Raw genomic sequence first — 22,178 nt, forward strand, 5'->3', positions numbered from 1 at the left:
ACAAAGATCTGAGATCAGACTAGAAGAAATCAGCTCAACAAAGAAACCAAACCAACAGATAAACATTTTAAACATTTATTCTCATCTGTCCAAAAAAGAACATGGATGACAACAGCAACCGTCTGTAAAACTAAATCCTGCCCCGTCTTTCAATCTAAACACACCAACAAATACATTTCAAATAAGTTTTGCACGTTTGGGAGGAGTCGATAAGAGACGAACCAATCAGCTCAGACTTCCTGGGAATCTAGCTATGACGGACAGGGAGTGCGTCCAGTAGTAATACCAGGTAGGGGGTGTGTCATATCAATAACACTAAGTTCACGGTCCTCTACCCACTGAAACATTGTCAAAATATCCCAACGCAGACCGACAGATTCAAAAGGCACAACAAAAAAAGTCTACTTACACAGAAGAGAAAGTATATATGAAAACATGTATCAGAAGTATATTAGTGAGTATCGGTTCTGAATGGAGGGGGGGGTGTAAGTATAAATGAATCTGATTGGCTGTTTGTGGAAGGGGTAGAGTGGGATTGGCTGGACAGGGGAGAGAGGGCTGTATTAATTGGTCCAGAGGGAGGTCAAAGGGTCATTGAGGGTAAAGGTCACTCTATGACGACCACGTCAGCATCCTCGTCTTTCTTCTCTACCGCCACACCCTCATCCTCTCCTCCCACTCCTTCATCCTCCTCTTCCTCTCCCAGCTCTCCTTCCACTCCCTCATCCTCCTCTCCAAACTCATCTCCTACTTCAAACCCTTCCTCCTCTTCCTCTCCTACCTGCTCCAGCTCTCCCTCAGCCTCCCCCTGCGTCTCCTCCTCACCCTGCGTGTCCCCCTCTCCTCCCGCTGGCTTCTCTACTTGCGCCTCTTCCTCCCCTCCATCTGCTACCGCCACTCCCCCCTCCTCCATCTTCTCCTCCTCTACCCCATCAGCCCCGGTGGCCGCCGCCTGCGATGTCTCTGGCCCCGCCTCTTCCTTGGTGGTCTCCGCCAGGCTCTCATTGGTCAGCTCAGCCTCTGACACCTCCATAATCATCGAGTCCTCTGGGTCTTGGTCGTCCTGGTTACCGAGGAAGGGGTTCTCACCCTGCAGAGAGGAGAGAGGAAGGGCAGGGTCAGAGAGATTGTGAGTGAATGAGTGCATGAGGCACAGAGAGTCAGTGTTTCTAAGGTGGGGGGGGGGGTTCTGTGTGAGATAGGCGTTTGTATACCTTGAGGTAACTCTCCAGCTTCTTTCCAATGATTTTGTGGTTGAGGATGCTGCGAGCCACTGACAGACTGGCCCTCTTAGACTGCTCCATCATACCCTGGGGGTCACGCAGGAAGCAAAGGTCACACAGGAGTCAGTGGGGGAAAGGTCAGGGAGGGCAGAGCAAAATAATAATAATAAAAAACTACTTGTTCCTCCAAATCTTCTGTATCCAACTATCCAACCAAGCAGGTTTATATTGTATAGTGCTCCCTGTCAATCTCAACCAAGCAGGGTTTATATTGTATAGTGCTCCCTGTCAATCTCAACCAAGCAGGGTTTATATTGTATAGTGCTCCCTGTCAATCTCAACCAAGCAGGGTTTATATTGTATAGTGCTCCCTGTCAATCTCAACCAAGCAGGGTTTATATTGTATAGTGCTCCCTGTCAATCTCAACCAAGCAGGTTTATATTGTATAGTGCTCCCTGTCAATCTCAACCAAGCAGGGTTTATATTGTATAGTGCTCCCTGTCAATCTCAACCAAGCAGGGTTTATATTGTATAGTGCTCCCTGTCAATCTCAACCAAGCAGGGTTTATATTGTATAGTGCTCCCTGTCAATCTCAACCAAGCAGGGTTTATATTGTATAGTGCTCCCTGTCAATCTCAACCAAGCAGGGTTTATATTGTATAGTGCTCCCTGTCAATCTCAACCAAGCAGGGTTTATATTGTATAGTGCTCCCTGTCAATCTCAACCAAGCAGGGTTTATATTGTATAGTGCTCCCTGTCAATCTCAACCAAGCAGGGTTTATATTGTATAGTGCTCCCTGTCAATCTCAACCAAGCAGGGTTTATATTGTATAGTGCTCCCTGTCAATCTCAACCAAGCAGGGTTTATATTGTATAGTGCTCCCTGTCAATCTCAACCAAGCAGGGTTTATATTGTATAGTGCTCCCTGTCAATCTCAACCAAGCAGGGTTTATATTGTATAGTGCTCCCTGTCAATCTCAACCAAGCAGGGTTTATATTGTATAGTGCTCCCTGTCAATCTCAACCAAGCAGGGTTTATATTGTATAGTGCTCCCTGTCAATCTCAACCAAGCAGGGTTTATATTGTATAGTGCTCCCTGTCAATCTCAACCAAGCAGGGTTTATATTGTATAGTGCTCCCTGTCAATCTCAACCAAGCAGGTTTATATTGTATAGTGCTCCCTGTCAATCTCAACCAAGCAGGGTTTATATTGTATAGTGCTCCCTGTCAATCTCAACCAAGCAGGGTTTATATTGTATAGTGCTCCCTGTCAATCTCAACCAAGCAGGGTTTATATTGTATAGTGCTCCCTGTCAATCTCAACCAAGCAGGGTTTATATTGTATAGTGCTCCCTGTCAATCTCAACCAAGCAGGGTTTATATTGTATAGTGCTCCCTGTCAATCTCAACCAAGCAGGTTTATATTGTATAGTGCTCCCTGTCAATCTCAACCAAGCAGGGTTTATATTGTATAGTGCTCCCTGTCAATCTCAACCAAGCAGGGTTTATATTGTATAGTGCTCCCTGTCAATCTCAACCAAGCAGGGTTTATATTGTATAGTGCTCCCTGTCAATCTCAACCAAGCAGGGTTTATATTGTATAGTGCTCCCTGTCAATCTCAACCAAGCAGGGTTTATATTGTATAGTGCTCCCTGTCAATCTCAACCAAGCAGGGTTTATATTGTATAGTGCTCCCTGTCAATCTCAACCAAGCAGGGTTTATATTGTATAGTGCTCCCTGTCAATCTCAACCAAGCAGGGTTTATATTGTATAGTGCTCCCTGTCAATCTCAACCAAGCAGGGTTTATATTGTATAGTGCTCCCTGTCAATCTCAACCAAGCAGGTTTATATTGTATAGTGCTCCCTGTCAATCTCAACCAAGCAGGTTTATATTGTATAGTGCTCCCTGTCAATCTCAACCAAGCAGGGTTTATATTGTATAGTGCTCCCTGTCAATCTCAACCAAGCAGGGTTTATATTGTATAGTGCTCCCTGTCAATCTCAACCAAGCAGGGTTTATATTGTATAGTGCTCCCTGTCAATCTCAACCAAGCAGGGTTTATATTGTATAGTGCTCCCTGTCAATCTCAACCAAGCAGGTTTATATTGTATAGTGCTCCCTGTCAATCTCAACCAAGCAGGGTTTATATTGTATAGTGCTCCCTGTCAATCTCAACCAAGCAGGGTTTATATTGTATAGTGCTCCCTGTCAATCTCAACCAAGCAGGGTTTATATTGTATAGTGCTCCCTGTCAATCTCAACCAAGCAGGGTTTATATTGTATAGTGCTCCCTGTCAATCTCAACCAAGCAGGTTTATATTGTATAGTGCTCCCTGTCAATCTCAACCAAGCAGGGTTTATATTGTATAGTGCTCCCTGTCAATCTCAACCAAGCAGGTTTATATTGTATAGTGCTCCCTGTCAATCTCAACCAAGCAGGGTTTATATTGTATAGTGCTCCCTGTCAATCTCAACCAAGCAGGGTTTATATTGTATAGTGCTCCCTGTCAATCTCAACCAAGCAGGTTTATATTGTATAGTGCTCCCTGTCAATCTCAACCAAGCAGGGTTTATATTGTATAGTGCTCCCTGTCAATCTCAACCAAGCAGGGTTTATATTGTATAGTGCTCCCTGTCAATCTCAACCAAGCAGGGTTTATATTGTATAGTGCTCCCTGTCAATCTCAACCAAGCAGGGTTTATATTGTATAGTGCTCCCTGTCAATCTCAACCAAGCAGGGTTTATATTGTATAGTGCTCCCTGTCAATCTCAACCAAGCAGGGTTTATATTGTATAGTGCTCCCTGTCAATCTCAACCAAGCAGGGTTTATATTGTATAGTGCTCCCTGTCAATCTCAACCAAGCAGGGTTTATATTGTATAGTGCTCCCTGTCAATCTCAACCAAGCAGGGTTTATATTGTATAGTGCTCCCTGTCAATCTCAACCAAGCAGGGTTTATATTGTATAGTGCTCCCTGTCAATCTCAACCAAGCAGGTTTATATTGTATAGTGCTCCCTGTCAATCTCAACCAAGCAGGTTTATATTGTATAGTGCTCCCTGTCAATCTCAACCAAGCAGGTTTATATTGTATAGTGCTCCCTGTCAATCTCAACCAAGCAGGTTTATATTGTATAGTGCTCCCTGTCAATCTCAACCAAGCAGGGTTTATATTGTATAGTGCTCCCTGTCAATCTCAACCAAGCAGGGTTTATATTGTATAGTGCTCCCTGTCAATCTCAACCAAGCAGGGTTTATATTGTATAGTGCTCCCTGTCAATCTCAACCAAGCAGGGTTTATATTGTATAGTGCTCCCTGTCAATCTCAACCAAGCAGGGTTTATATTGTATAGTGCTCCCTGTCAATCTCAACCAAGCAGGGTTTATATTGTATAGTGCTCCCTGTCAATCTCATCCAAGCAGGGTTTATATTGTATAGTGCTCCCTGTCAATCTCAACCAAGCAGGGTTTATATTGTATAGTGCTCCCTGTCAATCTCAACCAAGCAGGTTTATATTGTATAGTGCTCCCTGTCAATCTCAACCAAGCAGGGTTTATATTGTATAGTGCTCCCTGTCAATCTCAACCAAGCAGGGTTTATATTGTATAGTGCTCCCTGTCAATCTCAACCAAGCAGGGTTTATATTGTATAGTGCTCCCTGTCAATCTCAACCAAGCAGGGTTTATATTGTATAGTGCTCCCTGTCAATCTCAACCAAGCAGGGTTTATATTGTATAGTGCTCCCTGTCAATCTCAACCAAGCAGGGTTTATATTGTATAGTGCTCCCTGTCAATCTCAACCAAGCAGGGTTTATATTGTATAGTGCTCCCTGTCAATCTCAACCAAGCAGGGTTTATATTGTATAGTGCTCCCTGTCAATCTCAACCAAGCAGGGTTTATATTGTATAGTGCTCCCTGTCAATCTCAACCAAGCAGGGTTTATATTGTATAGTGCTCCCTGTCAATCTCAACCAAGCAGGGTTTATATTGTATAGTGCTCCCTGTCAATCTCAACCAAGCAGGGTTTATATTGTATAGTGCTCCCTGTCAATCTCAACCAAGCAGGGTTTATATTGTATAGTGCTCCCTGTCAATCTCAACCAAGCAGGGTTTATATTGTATAGTGCTCCCTGTCAATCTCAACCAAGCAGGGTTTATATTGTATAGTGCTCCCTGTCAATCTCAACCAAGCAGGGTTTATATTGTATAGTGCTCCCTGTCAATCTCAACCAAGCAGGGTTTATATTGTATAGTGCTCCCTGTCAATCTCAACCAAGCAGGGTTTATATTGTATAGTGCTCCCTGTCAATCTCAACCAAGCAGGGTTTATATTGTATAGTGCTCCCTGTCAATCTCAACCAAGCAGGGTTTATATTGTATAGTGCTCCCTGTCAATCTCAACCAAGCAGGGTTTATATTGTATAGTGCTCCCTGTCAATCTCAACCAAGCAGGGTTTATATTGTATAGTGCTCCCTGTCAATCTCAACCAAGCAGGGTTTATATTGTATAGTGCTCCCTGTCAATCTCAACCAAGCAGGGTTTATATTGTATAGTGCTCCCTGTCAATCTCAACCAAGCAGGGTTTATATTGTATAGTGCTCCCTGTCAATCTCAACCAAGCAGGGTTTATATTGTATAGTGCTCCCTGTCAATCTCAACCAAGCAGGGTTTATATTGTATAGTGCTCCCTGTCAATCTCAACCAAGCAGGGTTTATATTGTATAGTGCTCCCTGTCAATCTCAACCAAGCAGAGTTTATATTGTATAGTGCTCCCTGTCAATCTCAACCAAGCAGGGTTTATATTGTATAGTGCTCCCTGTCAATCTCAACCAAGCAGGGTTTATATTGTATAGTGCTCCCTGTCAATCTCAACCAAGCAGGGTTTATATTGTATAGTGCTCCCTGTCAATCTCAACCAAGCAGGGTTTATATTGTATAGTGCTCCCTGTCAATCTCAACCAAGCAGGGTTTATATTGTATAGTGCTCCCTGTCAATCTCAACCAAGCAGGGTTTATATTGTATAGTGCTCCCTGTCAATCTCAACCAAGCAGGGTTTATATTGTATAGTGCTCCCTGTCAATCTCAACCAAGCAGGGTTTATATTGTATAGTGCTCCCTGTCAATCTCAACCAAGCAGGGTTTATATTGTATAGTGCTCCCTGTCAATCTCAACCAAGCAGGGTTTATATTGTATAGTGCTCCCTGTCAATCTCAACCAAGCAGGGTTTATATTGTGTAGACTGCCCTACAGTCAATATACACTGAGCTGTGTACTGACCTGGTATCAGTCAATATACACGGAGCTGTGTACTGACCTGGTATCAGTCAATATACACTGAGCTGTGTACTGACCTGGTATCAGTCAATATACACTGAGCTGTGTACTGACCTGGTATCAGTCAATATACACTGAGCTGTGTACTGACCTGGTATCAGTCACTATACACGGAGCTGTGTCGTGTACTGACCTTGCGGTTGAAGTTGTGGTCGGGGGACTTGAGGTGTTTCTGTATGACGTAGAACTGCATGGGGATGAAGAGGTCACAGGCTGCACAGTGGGCTGCCTCCACCTTCTTCATGAAGTGTTCCATACCCAACTCTGTTACAGAGGAGAAACAGGGAAACAGTTGGACCAGCAGAGAAGAAAAACACAGTGCGTACACAACACACACACACAGTGCGTACACAAGACACACACAGTGCGTACACAACACACACACAGTGCATACACAACACACACACAGTGCATACACAACACACACACAGTGCGTACACAACACACACACAGTGCGTACACAACACACACACAGTGCGTACACAACACACACACAGTGCGTACACAACACACACACAGTGCGTACACAACACACACACAGTGCGTACACAACACACACACAGTGCGTACACAACACACACACACAGTACGTACACAACACACACACAGTACGTACACAACATGGTTTCCGTTAGGAAATCGTAGCGCCGGATATTTGACCGGCAGCATTTTCATCTCCCGAACATTTAAAGAAATGTACCAGACCCATATGCATGGGTTGCATTACCTGATTAGGTCGTCCGCCCACGGTTCAGTAATAAATAATAATAATTACATTTAGATGGCAATTACCTCATAACCGAACATGTAACTCAGCTGCAATGTGAAGATGATACAATACACAGGCGGGGTGTCCATAAGGCTCGGGGGAGGCTCCCCCCTAAAATACATTTTAATTGCCAAAAATGATATATCCTAATTAGCTTACAAATGAGCTTTTTATTGGTCCGTTTTGTCAGCAGAGTGTAAATGTCCTATTAAAAAAGGTTCTGCTAACGTCTCCAGTCTCTCTCCGCTAACGTCTCCAGTCTCTCTCCGCTAACGTCTCCAGTCTCTCTCCGCTAACGTCTCCAGTCGCTCTCCGCTAACGTCTCCAGTCGCTCTCCGCTAACGTCTCCAGTCTCTCTCCGCTAACGTCTCCAGTCTCTCTCCGCTAACGTCTCCAGTCTCTCTCCGCTAACGTCTCCAGTCTCTCTCCGCTAACGTCTCCAGTCTCTCTCCGCTAACGTCTCCAGTCTCTCTCCGCTAACGTCTCCAGTCTCTCTCCGCTAACGTCTCCAGTCTCTCTGCTAATGTCTCCTCTCTCTCTGCTAACGTCTCCAGTCTCTCTCTGCTAACGTCTCCAGTCTCTCTCTGCTAACGTCTCCAGTCTCTCTGCTAATGTCTCCAGTCTCTCTGCTAATGTCTCCAGTCTCTCTGCTAATGTCTCTAAAGTCTGGTAGAATTGCATGAAATGTGTTTATGAAAAAAAGGCCAACATGTTCCTGTGCAAAGAAAGGAGAAAACAAATGTAATATCTCGCCTGTATCTACTAAGGCTGACTATTAGGCTAAATTATGTCTATCCAATCACCACATGAGGAATAGTAAGCTCTATAAACACTAGTCTGCAAATGTGAGAATACATGGAATGCTTTGTTACAAATATTTTTTTTATTTTTTTTTTAAAGAGGCGAAAATTTGCTTCTCCAAACTTTAAACCTGAAAGTTGATTTGAAAACCAATAGAACAGGAGAAAAGGGGCTACTGGTTTCAATGGCAATAGGAAGTCTATCAGATAACTGCCTGCTACGTCTGGTTGGATTCTGGCTACTTTGAAGCGAGGTAAGACATCCCTCCATATGTAGTAAAACACATTTCACAGAATGAAGTACACGTTTTCAAAAGATTCATACGGCCTCCAGCTCATTACAAAGTAGGTTGTTGTTACGATTGTTGCGCAATAACTGGTCTTATTAAAACGGACATGTTTTACTCCAGCAGCAACAAACAGCCGCCTGAGCTTAAAATCGGCAGCAACAAACAGCCGCCTGAGCTTAAAATCAGCAGCAACAAACAGCCGCCTGAGCTTAAAATCAGCAGCAACAAACAGCCGCCTGAGCTTAAAATCAGCAGCAACAAACAGCCGCCTGAGCTTAAAATCAGCAGCAACAAACAGCCGCCTGAGCTTAAAATCAGCAGCAACAAACAGCCGCCTGAGCTTAAAATCAGCAGCAACAAACAGCCGCCTGAGCTTAAAATCAGCAGCAACAAACAGCCGCCTGAGCTTAAAATCAGCAGCAACAAACAGCCGCCTGAGCTTAAAATCAGCAGCAACAAACAGCCGCCTGAGCTTAAAATCAGCAGCAACAAACAGCCGCCTGAGCTTAAAATCAGCAGCAACAAACAGCCGCCTGAGCTTAAAATCAGCAGCAACAAAGAGCCGCCTGAGCTTAACTCACCAGTTTTTATTCACTGGTATTTTCATTGGTGGGAAAGTTCAAATGCATTATGTCACAATAGCCTGCTATTAGCGACAAACGGAAACCCTGGTAGACACCACAAACACACTGCTGTCCTTACGCCTGGTGAGGTCCTGTTCCTTGTAGACTTGGCAGATGGCAGCACAGTGGTTCTCCATCTGACTGGTCCTCTGCTCCGTCTTCTTATACTTGTTATTCAGGTACTCCTGGTGGGGGGACACAGTGAGAGGGCGGTCCGCTCAAAACACACAGGAATCTTGCAGAAGATTGAGTGAATTTTCCCCATCTGCATGTGTCTGCCTGTGAATGTCCCCATCTGCATGTGTCTGCCTGTGAATGTCCCCATCTGCATGTGTCTGCCCGTGAATGTCCCCATCTGCATGTGTCTGCCCGTGAATGTCCCCATCTGCATGTGTCTGCCTGTGAATGTCCCCATCTGCATGTGTCTGCCCGTAAACCACCCCATCTGCATGGGTCTGCCTGTGTGTGTCCACCTTTGATTGTGTGTGTGTGTGTGTGTGTGTGTGTGTCTACCTGTAAGAAGTCTGTGGTGGGTTTGGACAGCTGACTGGACAGGAACTTGAAGTGATCTTTGTGGAACTTGCTCTCCAGGTGGGCTGCCATGTCCTCGTGGTAGAACGAGCGGAACTTACACACCGAGCACGCAAACGTCACCCTGTCGACCACACAGAACAACCGTCAGACCACAAGCCTGCCGGCCCAATCAGAGGCAGATATGTTGGACGGTGTGGTGAGTGAAACTACGGCTAAGTGGTTAGTGTTGAGTAATGCATTATCCCCCCCCATCCATTCACAGAGACAGAGGAAAGACTACAGGAGGTCATTCTGCCCTCAGAGAATATTTAGGAAAAGGAGAGGAGAAAGAGGGAGGAGAGAGAGTGGGGGGGAGGGAGGAAAGAGAGAGCGGGAGGAGAGCGGGAGGGAGGGAGGAGAGAGAGCGGGAGGAGAGCGGGAGGGAGGGAGGAGAGAGAGCGGGAGGGAGGGAGGGAAGGGAGGGAGGAGAGAGAGCGGGAGGGAGGGAGGGAGGGGAGGGAGGAGAGAGAGCGGGAGGGAGGGAGGGAGGGGAGGGAGGGAGGAGAGAGAGCGGGAGGGAGGGAGGGAGGAGAGAGAGCGGGAGGGAGGGAGGGGAGGGAGGGAGGAGAGAGAGCGGGAGGAGAGCGGGAGGGAGGGAGGAGAGAGAGCGGGAGGGAGGGAGGGAGGGAGGAGAGAGAGCGGGAGGGAGGGAGGGGAGGGAGGGAGGAGAGAGAGCGGGAGGGAGGGAGGGAGGAGAGAGAGCGGGAGGGAGGGAGGGAGGAGAGAGAGCGGGAGGGAGGGAGGAGAGAGAGCGGGGGGAGGGGAGAGTAGACAGGTCATTCTGCCCTCACTGAGAACATAGAGGGGAAAGAGGAGAGTAGACAGGTCATTCTGCCCTCACTGAGAACATACAGAGCATTCAGAGTTTTCACCACATGACTTGTTCCACATTGTGTTTCAGCCTGAATTTAAAACGGATGACATTTATTATTGTCACTGGCCTGCTGCACCCAATGCCCCATGTCATAGTGGAATGATGTCTCATGAAATGTTTACAAATGTATTTAAAATGAAAGCTGAAATATCTTGGGTCAATAAGTATCCAACCCCTTTGTTATGGCAAGCCTAATGAAGTTCAGGAGTCAACATGTGCTTAACAAGTCACATAATAAGTTGCATGGACTCCGTGTGTAATAATACTGTTGCACAGTAAATTATTTTGAATGATGACCTCGTCTCGGTTCCCCACATGTACAATTATCTGTAAGGTCACTCAATCGCACAGTAAATTATTTTGAATAACTACCTCGTCTCTGTACCCCACACGAACAATTAAGTTCAGGACTATCTGTAAGGTCACTCAATCGCACAGTACATTTAAACCACAAAGACCAGGGAGATTTTCCAATGCCTTAAAGGGCCCCGATTGGTCGATTTTTAAAAAAAGAAGAAAAATAGCATATGCTGAATATCCCTTTGAATGTTATGGTGAAGTTATAAATTACACTTTGGATGGTGTATCAATACATCCATTCACTACTAAGATACAGGCGTCCTTCCTAACTCAGTTGCTGAAGAGGAAGGAAACCACTCAGGGATTTCACCATAAGGCCAATGGTGACTTTTACCAGTCACAGAACTTAAGAGGAAACTGAGTATAGATCAACAAACATTACTCCATAATATTAACCTAACTGAAAAAGTGAAAATGAAGCCTGAACAGAATTAAAATATTCCAAAGATATGCATCCTGTTTGCAACAAGGCACTAAAGTAATAAAAATAGTGGCAAAAGCATTTCACTTTTTGTCCTGAATATAATGTTGTTTGGGACATATCCAACACATTATGGAGTACCACCCTCCATATGTTCAAGCACAGTGGTGGCTGCATCATGTTATGGGTATGCTTGTATTAAGGACTGGGGAATTTTTCTGGATAAAAAGAAACAGAATGGAGATAAGCACAGGCAACATCCTAGAGGGAAACCTGGTTCAGTCTGCTTCCAACAGACTGGGAGAGGAAATCACCTTTCAGCAGGACAATAACCTACAACACAAGGCCATATATACACTGGAGTTGCTTACCAAGAAGACTGAATATTTGCGAGTCACAGTTTTGACATAAATCTGCTTTCAAATCTATGGCAAGACCTGAAAATGGTTGACTAGCAATGATCAACAAGCAAGTTGACAAAAGGTTATTCTAACATGTAATGGACAAAAAAAGAAGAATGAAATCCATTTTAATCCCACTTTGTAACAGAATGTGGAAAAAGCCACATTCCGTATAATAACGCTGACCTCTGAGAAAGAGGAGAGGAGAAGATATGTAAAGGACAGACAGAAAGAAAATTAGACGGAAGAGAAATTAAGAGATGTATTTTATAATAACTGACCTCTGGGTTTGACTTTTGGGTGTTAGTGTGACCCCTGACCTTTCCAGGAAGCCGCCCCTCTTCCTCCTGTTTTTGGGGACCTTGTCCTGGGGAGGAGTCTGTTTCCCTGTCTGGAGCTTCTTCTTCATCTGAGAGATCTCCTCCTGCATCGACACCACTGGGGAGAGAGGAGAGGTTACAGTTGGAGAGGAAGACGGATGGAGAGACGGGGAAAAAGAGAGGAGGGGGAGACGGGGGGGGACAGGGAAGGAGAGGGGGAGACAGGGAAAGAGAGGAGGGGGAGACCGGGGAAAGAGAGGAGGGGGAGACGGGGAAGGGAAAGAGAGGAGGGGGGAGACGGGGAAGGAAAGAGAGGAGGAGGGGGAGGACGGGGAAAGAGAGGAGGGAAGGGAAAGAGAGGAGGGTGAGCCGGAGAGGGGGAGAAGTGGAGGGGGGCGACGGGGAAAGAGATGAGGGGGAGACGGGGAAAGAGAGGAGGGGGAGACGGGGGAAGGGGGGGGAAGGAAGGAAGGGGAAAGAGAGGACAGGGGGAGGGAGACGGGGAAACGAGAGGAGGGGGAGGGGAGACGGGGAAAGAGAGGAGGGGGGAGACGGCGGAAAGAGAGGATGGGGGGAGACGGGGAAAGATAGTAGGGGGGGGAGACGGGGAAAGAGAGGAGGGGGATGAGACGAGGACGGCAGGGAGACGGGGAAAGCCGAGGAGGGGGAGACGGGGAGGAAAAGGAAAGGAGGAGGGGGAGCCTGTCTGCCCTCCCACCTGAGACATGAAACAGACAGGTGGCCTGTCTGCCCTCCCACCTGAGACATGAAACAGACAGGTGGCCTGTCTGCCCTCCCACCTGAGACATGAAACAGACAGGTGGCCTGTCTGCCCTCCCACCTGAGACATGAAACAGACAGGTGGCCTGTCTGCCCTCCCACCTGAGACATGAAACAGACAGGTGGCCTGTCTGCCCTCCCACCTGAGACATGAAACAGACAGGTGGCCTGTCTGCCCTCCCACCTGAGACATGAAACAGACAGGTGGCCTGTCTGCCCTCCCACCTGAGACATGAAACAGACAGGTGGCCTGTCTGCCCTCCCACCTGAGACATGAAACAGACAGGTGGCCTGTCTGCCCTCCCACCTGAGACATGAAACAGACAGGTGGCCTGTCTGCCCTCCCACCTGAGACATGAAACAGACAGGTGGCCTGTCTGCCCTCCCACCTGAGACATGAAACAGACAGGTGGCCTGTCTGCCCTCCCACCTGAGACATGAAACAGACAGGTGGCCTGTCTGCCCTCCCACCTGAGACATGAAACAGACAGGTGGCCTGTCTGCCCTCCCACCTGAGACATGAAACAGACAGGTGGCCTGTCTGCCCTCCCACCTGAGACATGAAACAGACAGGTGGCCTGTCTGCCCTCCCACCTGAGACATGAAACAGACAGGTGGCCTGTCTGCCCTCCCACCTGAGACATGAAACAGACAGGTGGCCTGTCTGCCCTCCCACCTGAGACATGAAACAGACAGGTGGCCTGTCTGCCCTCCCACCTGAGACATGAAACAGACAGGTGGCCTGTCTGCCCTCCCACCTGAGACATGAAACAGACAGGTGGCCTGTCTGCCCTCCCACCTGAGACATGAAACAGACAGGTGGCCTGTCTGCCCTCCCACCTGAGACATGAAACAGACAGGTGGCCTGTCTGCCCTCCCACCTGAGACATGAAACAGACAGGTGGCCTGTCTGCCCTCCCACCTGAGACATGAAACAGACAGGTGGGAGGGCAGACTAAATAGATCATGGAAACACCTCCAAGACACTAGTTGGGAATGTGTTGTTTGTTTCTATGACAACACAGTTCAATGGAAACGCACCGTAGCAGGCTATTGTCCTATGTCATTACAATGTTTTCTAAATGTCCATGGAAACAATTGATAGTCGTTTTGTGAGGAGGAGAACAGGGGCCAGTTGATGAAGAGAGGAGGAAGAGGAGGAGAACAGGGGCCAGTTGATGAAGAGAGGAGGAAGAGGAGGAGAACAAGGGCCAGTTGATGAAGAGAGGAGGAAGAGGAGGAGAACAGGGGCCAGTTGATGAAGAGAGGAGGAAGAAGAGGAGAACAGGGGCCAGTTGATGAAGAGAGGAGGAAGAGGAGGAGAACAGGGGCCAGTTGATGAAGAGAGGAGGAAGAGGAGGAGAACGGGCCAGTTGATGAAGAGAGGAGGAAGAGGAGGAGAACAGGGGCCAGTTGATGAAGAGAGGAGGAAGAGGAGGAGAACAAGGGCCAGTTGATGAAGAGGAGGAGAACAGGGGCTAGTTGATGAAGAGAGGATAGTAGGAGGTCTAATAACAGAGGAGGAGATGAATCCATCTTACCTTTCTCTCCATCAGCTGGGGCTTTGGTTGCCTGGAGAGGAGAGAAACTAAATGAGTACTGACACACACACACACGGTCACACAGATGTGTTGGTTAAGTCACAGCAGCTCCTCACCTCATTTTCTTCACCGTTGTTCTCTGCTGGTTCTGTCAGAGAGACAGAAAGACAGTCAGGTCAGACAGTGCATGGGGTAGTTACTGTGTGTGGACATTGTCGTCTGTTCTGTGTGTAGTACCTTCAGCGGTCTCTCCACCTGCGCTCTCTGTCTTGTTCATCTTGGACTCTGGTTCATCTGCTGCGGTCAGAGTCTGTTTTCTCTTCTTCTGACCGTCACGCTGACCACCACCAGGCTGCTGCTGTTGCTGCTGGGGGACATCATCATCACATTGGTGACGTGGCCAGTGACACTGCTTCTTCAAAGTCAAATATCTTGAAAACGTGATTGCTGACATGCAAAACATTTTGGGACGATCAGTGGACTAATAAATCTTTTTTTCCATCTTTAACTTGGATCCCTTCACCATTACTATAATAGACTTTCCAATAGATTCTCAAACTGAACTTTCCAATAGATTCTCAAACTGAACTTTCCAATAGATTCTCAAACTGAACTTTCCAATAGATTCTCAAACGGAACTTTTCAATAGATTCTCAAACGGAACTTTTCAATAGATTCTCAAACGGAACTTTTCAATAGATTCTCAAAAGGAACTTTTCAATAGATTCTCAAAAGGAACTTTTCAATAGATTCTCAAAAGGAACTTTTCAATAGATTCTCAAAAGGAACTTTTCAATAGATTCTCAAAAAGAACTTTTCAATAGATTCTCAAAAGGAACTTTTCAATAGATTGTCAATAGGAACTTTCCAATAGATTGTCAATAGGAACTGTCAGTGGACTCCCTGACATATCTCCACTATTACCATAAGGCCTCCATCAGGGGCAGAACCAGGCAAAATAAAACCCAGAGAACGGACATTATAATGGAGTTTGGTCCAGATCTCTGCTAGGTGGTGTTGGTAGGGGCCACTATTTCTTGGAGCAGGGCAGTTTCCTTTCAATGGGAGGGGGACAGTTCGGTTCAATCAAAGAGGCATTTGTGGCTATATTGAATAGGGACGATAGTATGATGACCAAACTACTAGTTGTCATGTCAATTATATCCACGCCTCCCCAGTCCCTTAGCACTGTAGGCAGGGTAGGGGAGCGTTTAGTGGGTACGGGGGTTGATGAACAGGGGTGGGGGGGGTTGGTAGGTCATCATGCCCTGCTGTGGGGCTGGCAGACTGGCGGGCAGTACGGTAGGGTACTTACTCGGTTGAGGGGCCTCTTGCGCCCGCGCTGGTGGCCTCCCTGGGGGCCCCCTCCAAAGTGGCGCCCTGGGAAGTCCTGGTGCCCAGGGACCCGGCCCTGTTGAGCGGACTGGTGGAAGGCCCCGGTCTGGGGGGGCATGCGGTGACCCAGGAGGGATGGGAGCTTGCCCCTACCCCCAGGGGAGTGACCGCCACCTCCCCGGCCTCCTCCTCTTCCACCCATCCTACCACCACCTCCACCCATGGGAGTGGGGTCGGATCTGCGGCCTCCAAAACCTCCGCGGCCTCCCCCCCTTCTCGGGGAGCGCTGGCCTGCTCCGGCCCAGCTTCCTCCTCCCTGGCCACTGGAGAAGGAGTCTCTCATGTTCTGCCGCTGCATCTTAGCAGCTCCGTAGGAGGAGGAGCTGTCAAAGCCTGAGCCTAGACCACCACCTCCTCCGAAGCCTGAAGCTCTTTGGGGCATGTCCCCTCGGCCATCGCCGTAACCATAGCTACCGGATCTGTAGAGATCCCGGGAGGGGAGGGAGGAGGGGCCCCGCGAGTCGAAGGACTCGTATTGGTCAAACCTGCGAAAAGGGGGAGGGAGGGAGTGGTAGAACGAGCAGAGAGTGAGGGAGGGAATCTCTCTTCCCCTCCTTTTACTCCTCTCTCTCTATGACATGTTTCCCCCCAAGATGATGAGCCACATTAGTGATGTCATAATGATGCAGAATGTTTCTGCCAATCCCAACGCTGCTGAGTCTTGATGTAGGCATTCATGGCAGGAAGGCTTTTGTCTGTCAACATTTGGTTTACACACATTTGAGCATTCCCCATTTCTCATCCACCCCACCCTTCTCTCTGAGGTCAAAGGGAGGGTTGGTTGGTACCCCAGCAGTGGGGGGGGGTGCTACTCCCTTTCTAGTCAAGATGAGGTCTCACCGTGTGGGGTGGAGGTGGGGACAGAGCTGGAGCTGTACAGAATATCAGGGTTGGTTCATGGGTCACAGAGACAGACAAGAGCAGCCTTATAGAAACAGGACTGTTCCATGTGGCAAATTGCATGTGGGGGTGATTAGACTGTACCACAATACAGGTGTTCCTTGTGCATTTACAGGGTGGGGCCTCAGCCAAAATATAACCTTGGTTGTTGTCACCGGCATTCGTTCTCTCCCTCCTCCTCCCCCCCCGAGCAACCTCCCGCTCAGACACAGAGAGTCAGGATGAGGTGGACATGTTGGTGTATTTGTCTGTTCTGAGTCAGATAGATCAGACAGGGGGAGTGCATTTGGGGGATCTGTGGGTGCTGCACTTCTACCTCCATGACACGGGGGGGGGGGGGGGGGGGGTATACTATAACGACCTGCTGCTGACTTCCCCGTGTCTGGGAACTGTGACTGTGGTGGTGAGGGATCTACCTGGGTATATGAATGGGAATCCATAAGCATGACAGTATAAAGAAGACAAACCAACTACACCCAGGACAACATACTGAGTGGAAGGAGCCAGGGTGAGGCTCATCTCTCTAGTTCTGGGTGGGAGGAGCCAGGTAGAGGCTCATATCTCTAGTTCTGGGTGGGAGGAGCCAGGTAGAGGCTCATATCTCTAGTTCTGGGTGGGAGGAGCCAGGTAGAGGCTCACCTGGATAGTTACTATTGTTACTTCAACAACAGTTAAAACCCCCTAACTACAGCTAGCTACCTTCTGGTTTAGACTAAACCTACTTGTGTTACCCAAACTAACGGACTGGAATCTGAGAAATAGACTACTTATACTTAACATGTTATGTTTCAGCAAATTGAAGCAATACGTATCCTTGAGGTCTGAAAATCCCCATGGGGGGAAAAAAATGGTTCCCAATTCTACAAAACCAACCTTATGAGTTTACCCTTTAAATCAAAATGTTTCCAACCGAAATACATTGGATATTTACCCTGTAACCCTTACCGTTAGTTCCTAGTCGTGTCCAGGGGGAGGGGCTAGCTAAGGAGGGCGGGGACAGGAAATATGTGGGTGGTATGTAGTGAATTCAGGGAGAGGCTGTGGAGCAGCATTGTGAGGTGATTAAAGCAGGAAGAGAGAGGCTGTGGAGCAGCATTGTGAGGTGATTAAAGCAGGAAGAGAGAGGCTGTGGAGCAGCATTGTGAGGTGATTAAAGCAGGAAGAGAGAGGCTGTGGCAGCAGCATTGTGAGGTGATTAAAGCAGGAAGAGAGAGGCTGTGGAGCAGCATTGTGAGGTGATTAAAGCAGGGAGAGAGGGGCTGTGGAGCAGCATTGTGAGGTGATAAAAGCAGGGAGGGGCTGTGGAGCAGCATTGAGGTGATAAAAGCAGGAAGAGAGGCTGTGGAGCAGCATTGTGAGGTGATTAAAGCAGGAAGAGAGAGGCTGTGGCAGCAGCATTGTGAGGTGATTAAAGCAGGAAGAGAGAGGCTGTGGAGCAGCATTGTGAGGTGATTAATGCAGGAAGAGAGAGGCTGTGGCAGCAGCATTGTGAGGTGATAAAAGCAGGGAGAGGCTGTGGAGCAGCATTGAGGTGATAAAAGCAGGAAGAGAGGCTGTGGAGCAGCATTGTGAGGTGATTGAAGCAGGGAGAGGGAGGCTGTGGAGCAGCATTGTGATGTGATTAATGCAGGAAGAGAGAGGCTGTGGAGCAGCATTGTGAGGTGATTGAAGCAGGGAGAGAGAGGCTGTGGAGCAGCATTGTGAGGTGATTAAAGCAGGGAGAGAGAGGCTGTAACAACAGCAGCATTGTGAGGTGATTAAAGCAGGGAGAGAAAGGCTGTGGCAGCAGCATTGTGAGGTGATTAACTTCTCTGGGATAGGTGGCAGTATTTTCACGTCTGGATGAAAAGCGTGTCCAAAGTAAACTGCCTGCTACTCAGGTACAGAAACTAAGATGGATTGCATATTATTAGTAGATTTGGATAGAAAACACTCAAACTTCAAAAACTGTTTGAATCATGTCTGTGAGTCCAACAGAACTTATTTGGCAGGTGAAACCCCGAGGACAAACCATTCAGATTTTTTTGCGGGGGTCACTCTTTTCAATGGATTTTCATTGGTAATCCAGATATGTAAAGGGACTTTCTTGCAGTTCCTATCGATTCCACTGGATGTCAACAGTCAACAAATTGGTTGAGGTTTTTCCTTTGAGAAATGAAGAAGCAGCACCGTTCAGAGCGAGGCTAGAGAGAGGTGTACTCTTTGTTAGAGGCTCCACTTTGTTTTCCTCCGGTATTGAACACAGTTAATCCAGTCTTAAATTTTACCTAAAGTTGTTTTTTAAAAAAGTAGTTTGAAATGTTTGGACAAAGCTTACAGGTAACTTATGACACATTTTGTAGTCATGCTGCGCGAGTTGGAACCAGTTTTTCTGGATCAAACGCACCTAATAAATGGACATTTTGTAAATGTATCGACGGAATTATTCGAACAAAAGGACCATTTGTGATGTTTATGGGACATATTGGAGTGCCAACAGAAGAAGCTCGTCAAAGGTACGGCATGAATTATATCTTTATTTCTGCGTTTTGTGTCACGCCTGTAGGGTTGAAATATGATCGTCTGTGTATGTTTGCTGGGGTGCTGTCCTCAGATAATCGCATAGTTTGCGTTCGCCGTAAAGCCTTTTTGAAATCTGACACGCTGGCTGAATTCACAACAAGTGTAGCTTTAATTTGGTGTATTACATGTGTGATTTCATGAAAGTTACATTTTTATAGTAATTTATTTGAATTTGGCGCTCTGCATTGTCACTGGGTGTTGGCCAGGTGGGACGCTGGCGTCCCACATATCCCAGAGAGGTTACAGCAGGAAGAGAGAGGGTGTGGCAGCAGCATTGGGAGGTGATTCAAGCAGGAAGAGCGAGGGTGTGGCAGCATTGTGAGGTGAGTGATTGAGGTGTGAAGAGAAAGGAGGATTGATATGGAGAAAACAGCTAGCTGCAGATGTGTGGAAAACAGAGGAGAGGTGCAGGTCAGATGATAGAGTGTATGTATAGTGTTGGAAAGGCAGACTACACAACTGTGTGAAGGTGCTTGATTGATCTTGAGTGCAAAGACGTGTGTGTGTGTGGCGAGTCGAAACCAGGGGAGAGTTAAGGTGTTAGCTTGCTTCAGTTCGGCTGGTGCTAGCTATAATAGTGGGCTAGGCGAACTGAACGAGTGTGGTCGCATACTCCCTTAAAAGACCTTCGCTTGAAAAATGAGAAACGCGGCAATAGTCTGTCCATTTTGAGGTGCCATAGCCAGTATACACTCCCTCAAAATAGTCAAGAGTTAATCTAATAACTCATGAATTTTTTTTTTTGCAGAGGAGATCATAGTCAATTTTACAGGTAACTAAGATGTCTTGTGCAGTATTTCTCAATGAAAGAATTTGCTTGAAAACCAATCATCTCTCGTTGAATTACAAAGACTTTCCTGAAGAATCGATACTGTTTGACAGAACAACCCAGGGGGAAATGTACCGAAGACCACAAAAATGTCACAATGTTGTCATGATATATGCACGAGCTGTTCCGGACACTTTGGGCTGAGGAGCATGAGGACACCTTTACCAGCCAGGGAAAAAGAGTTTGTGCATGTCAGCTAGAGATCTGTGTGTGTTACCTGTCGCTGCGCCCCCCACCCTTCATGCCTCCCTCCAGCTGGGTCAGCATGTCAAGGCGTTGGTTGATCTTAGCGATGACAGCATCTGCACTGGTCCCCGTCGACAACAGAGAGCTCCCAGAGAGACCCCTCTTGTGCCCCCCTCCGTAGCCCCCCATCCCTGACATGGAGTCCTTGTAGCCCCCTCCATACGGGTCATAGTTGTCTGAGCCTCGGGGGAGAGCAGAGATGATTTTAAGGTGAGGATCACACAGTTTACAGGCAGGGGTATAGAGGTGTAGCTAGCTACCTGAATAAAAAAATGAGCCAAATCATAGGCTACCTCCTTTAAATTCCAATAATTTTGATATGGACGCCTTTGGCTAAGTGCATTTTGTAAATATGATAAGTCAACACAATCAATTATGTTTAAAGCACAGGAGGCTGCTGAGGGGAGGACGGCACATGTCCAGGAACAGAGCGAAAGGAATGGCATCACACCTGGAAACGATGCGTTTCATACGTTCCACTAATTCCACTCCAGCCATTACCGTGAGCCTGTCCTCCCCAAGCAAGGTGCCAGCTAACATTCTGTGGTGTAAAGTGTTACTGTTTATTCAACTAAAACCGCTGGCACATATTCTTGGGCAATTCAGATATGCAATGTTCTAGACTGGTGTTAACAGGTTCAGTACGTTATCTCTCTCTCTTACCTCGGCTCCCCGAACCTCCTCCCCAGCTCGAGTATCCTCCTAACAGATTAAAGAGAGGTTTCAAATTAAAGGGTTATCTACAAGCACTCCAAAACGGGTTGTATAACGCAATGTGGCATTTCAGAATAACGTACACACGCGTAGCATAGCTAGCTAATGAATTCACACGTGAACGTTTGACAACAAAGAAACTAGTTAGCCCGCTAACTTACCTGTTAGCTAACCAACTAACTTCGCTAACTAACGTTAGTTAACTAGTCAGCAACCTTGCACTTTTACAACCCGTTTGGTAAAAAAAACATTAGCTATACCGTTAACGGTGGCAATCATAGCTAGTTAGTACGTTAACGTTAGTTACATACACGTGAAGGGCTGTGGGGAACGTATTCTCTGGAGGGGGAATGTAGAAAAACGGCATATGGCGGCCATTTTCTTAACGCTATTGTGAGTTCAAGTCGTGGCAGACGGACTCCATTTTAATGAGATTACACACCAAGACTGTGGCGTTCTCTTTCTATATAAACCACAGCTAGCTACGTATTACATGCATTACCGGTTCTGTAAAATGACAATGTATAACGTACAAAATAACGTTACTATTTTAGCTTGCTAGCCACCTTGAATGGCTAGCTAACGTTAGCTTGTAAGTAATTAGCTAGCTAGCTGACGTTAATAATATAACATCGTGAACATGAATAACCTAGTGAAAATATAAACCCATTGGAATATTTTGATACATACCTGAACTGTAGCCACGGCCTTCCATAATTTGATGATATGTTATTGTTGTTTACGGATTTTTTTTAAAATATATATAAAGCTAGCTACTGTAGCCGTTAGCAAACTAGGAGCAACGGACACAGCAGTGGGCGAATATGTTTAGCTAGGGTCACCAAACGACACCTCCTCGTTTCTCCCATTGGGTCATCCGAAAGCAGGACGCCACTCCCCATACGACTATTGGCTGATCAGAAAACTCTACACTGTAATTGGTTATCCAGTCTGTCAGTTAACAAAAGCGAGTGACGGTACAACAATTTTTCTAATCAGTTACTGGGAATAATCATAAATCATAGATTTCCCTAATGAAAAAATATTAGAAATTAGTAGTATGCTATAAGCCTGGACAGCAGTGAATGAAACAGTCAGAGAGCACACAACATGTACATACAAATAAATAAATGTTTGTTTGTTTTCCAAGGCACAATATACATGTAAAATAGAACTGGCTAGAGGTTACTATCCTTCATTATTTTAAC

The 22,178-nt window shown here is 46.8% G+C and overlaps 1 protein-coding gene across 7 annotated transcripts; it reads right to left on the reverse strand.

Moving 5' to 3' along the window:
- Positions 1 to 61: 61 nt before the first annotated feature.
- Positions 62 to 21,839, reverse strand: akap8l (A kinase (PRKA) anchor protein 8-like). Of its 7 annotated transcripts, none has more exons than XM_031811472.1 (13): positions 21,661 to 21,839; positions 20,920 to 20,958; positions 20,228 to 20,438; positions 15,640 to 16,204; positions 14,562 to 14,691; positions 14,441 to 14,472; positions 14,325 to 14,355; positions 12,004 to 12,121; positions 9,568 to 9,709; positions 9,134 to 9,239; positions 6,706 to 6,836; positions 1,215 to 1,310; positions 62 to 1,090 (listed from the first exon to the last, which is right to left on the reverse strand). In XM_031811472.1, the coding sequence occupies exons 1-13, from the start codon at positions 21,683 to 21,685 to the stop codon at positions 608 to 610; spliced, it is 2,109 nt and encodes a 702-aa protein (XP_031667332.1). In that variant the 5' UTR covers positions 21,686 to 21,839; the 3' UTR covers positions 62 to 607. The 7 variants fall into 7 exon arrangements, with proteins under 7 accessions (XP_031667332.1, XP_031667327.1, XP_031667333.1 ...); XM_031811467.1 differs by having other exon boundaries at positions 11,965 to 12,121; positions 14,562 to 14,688; positions 21,661 to 21,810; XM_031811473.1 differs by having other exon boundaries at positions 14,562 to 14,688; positions 21,661 to 21,796.
- Between the last annotated feature and the right edge of the window lie 339 nt (positions 21,840 to 22,178).

The sequence above is a fragment of the Oncorhynchus kisutch genome, unplaced genomic scaffold (assembly GCF_002021735.2).
Source record: "Oncorhynchus kisutch isolate 150728-3 unplaced genomic scaffold, Okis_V2 Okis01b-Okis20b_hom, whole genome shotgun sequence".
In the NCBI taxonomy this organism is placed as follows: domain Eukaryota; kingdom Metazoa; phylum Chordata; class Actinopteri; order Salmoniformes; family Salmonidae; genus Oncorhynchus; species Oncorhynchus kisutch.

What these genes read in the sequence shown, in the direction of transcription:
- akap8l (XM_031811466.1), bottom strand. Translation starts at nt 21,685, where the DNA reads ATGGAAGGCCGTGGCTACAGTTCAG. An exon ending in AGGCCGTGGCTACAGTTCAG is followed by an intron (nt 20,959 to 21,660) that starts GTATGTATCAAA and finishes TTAATCTGTTAG; the next exon opens with GAGGATACTCGAGCTGGGGA. An exon ending in ACCACAACTTCAACCGCAAG is followed by an intron (nt 1,311 to 6,705) that starts GTCAGTACACGA and finishes CGTGACCCCCAG; the next exon opens with GGTATGATGGAGCAGTCTAA.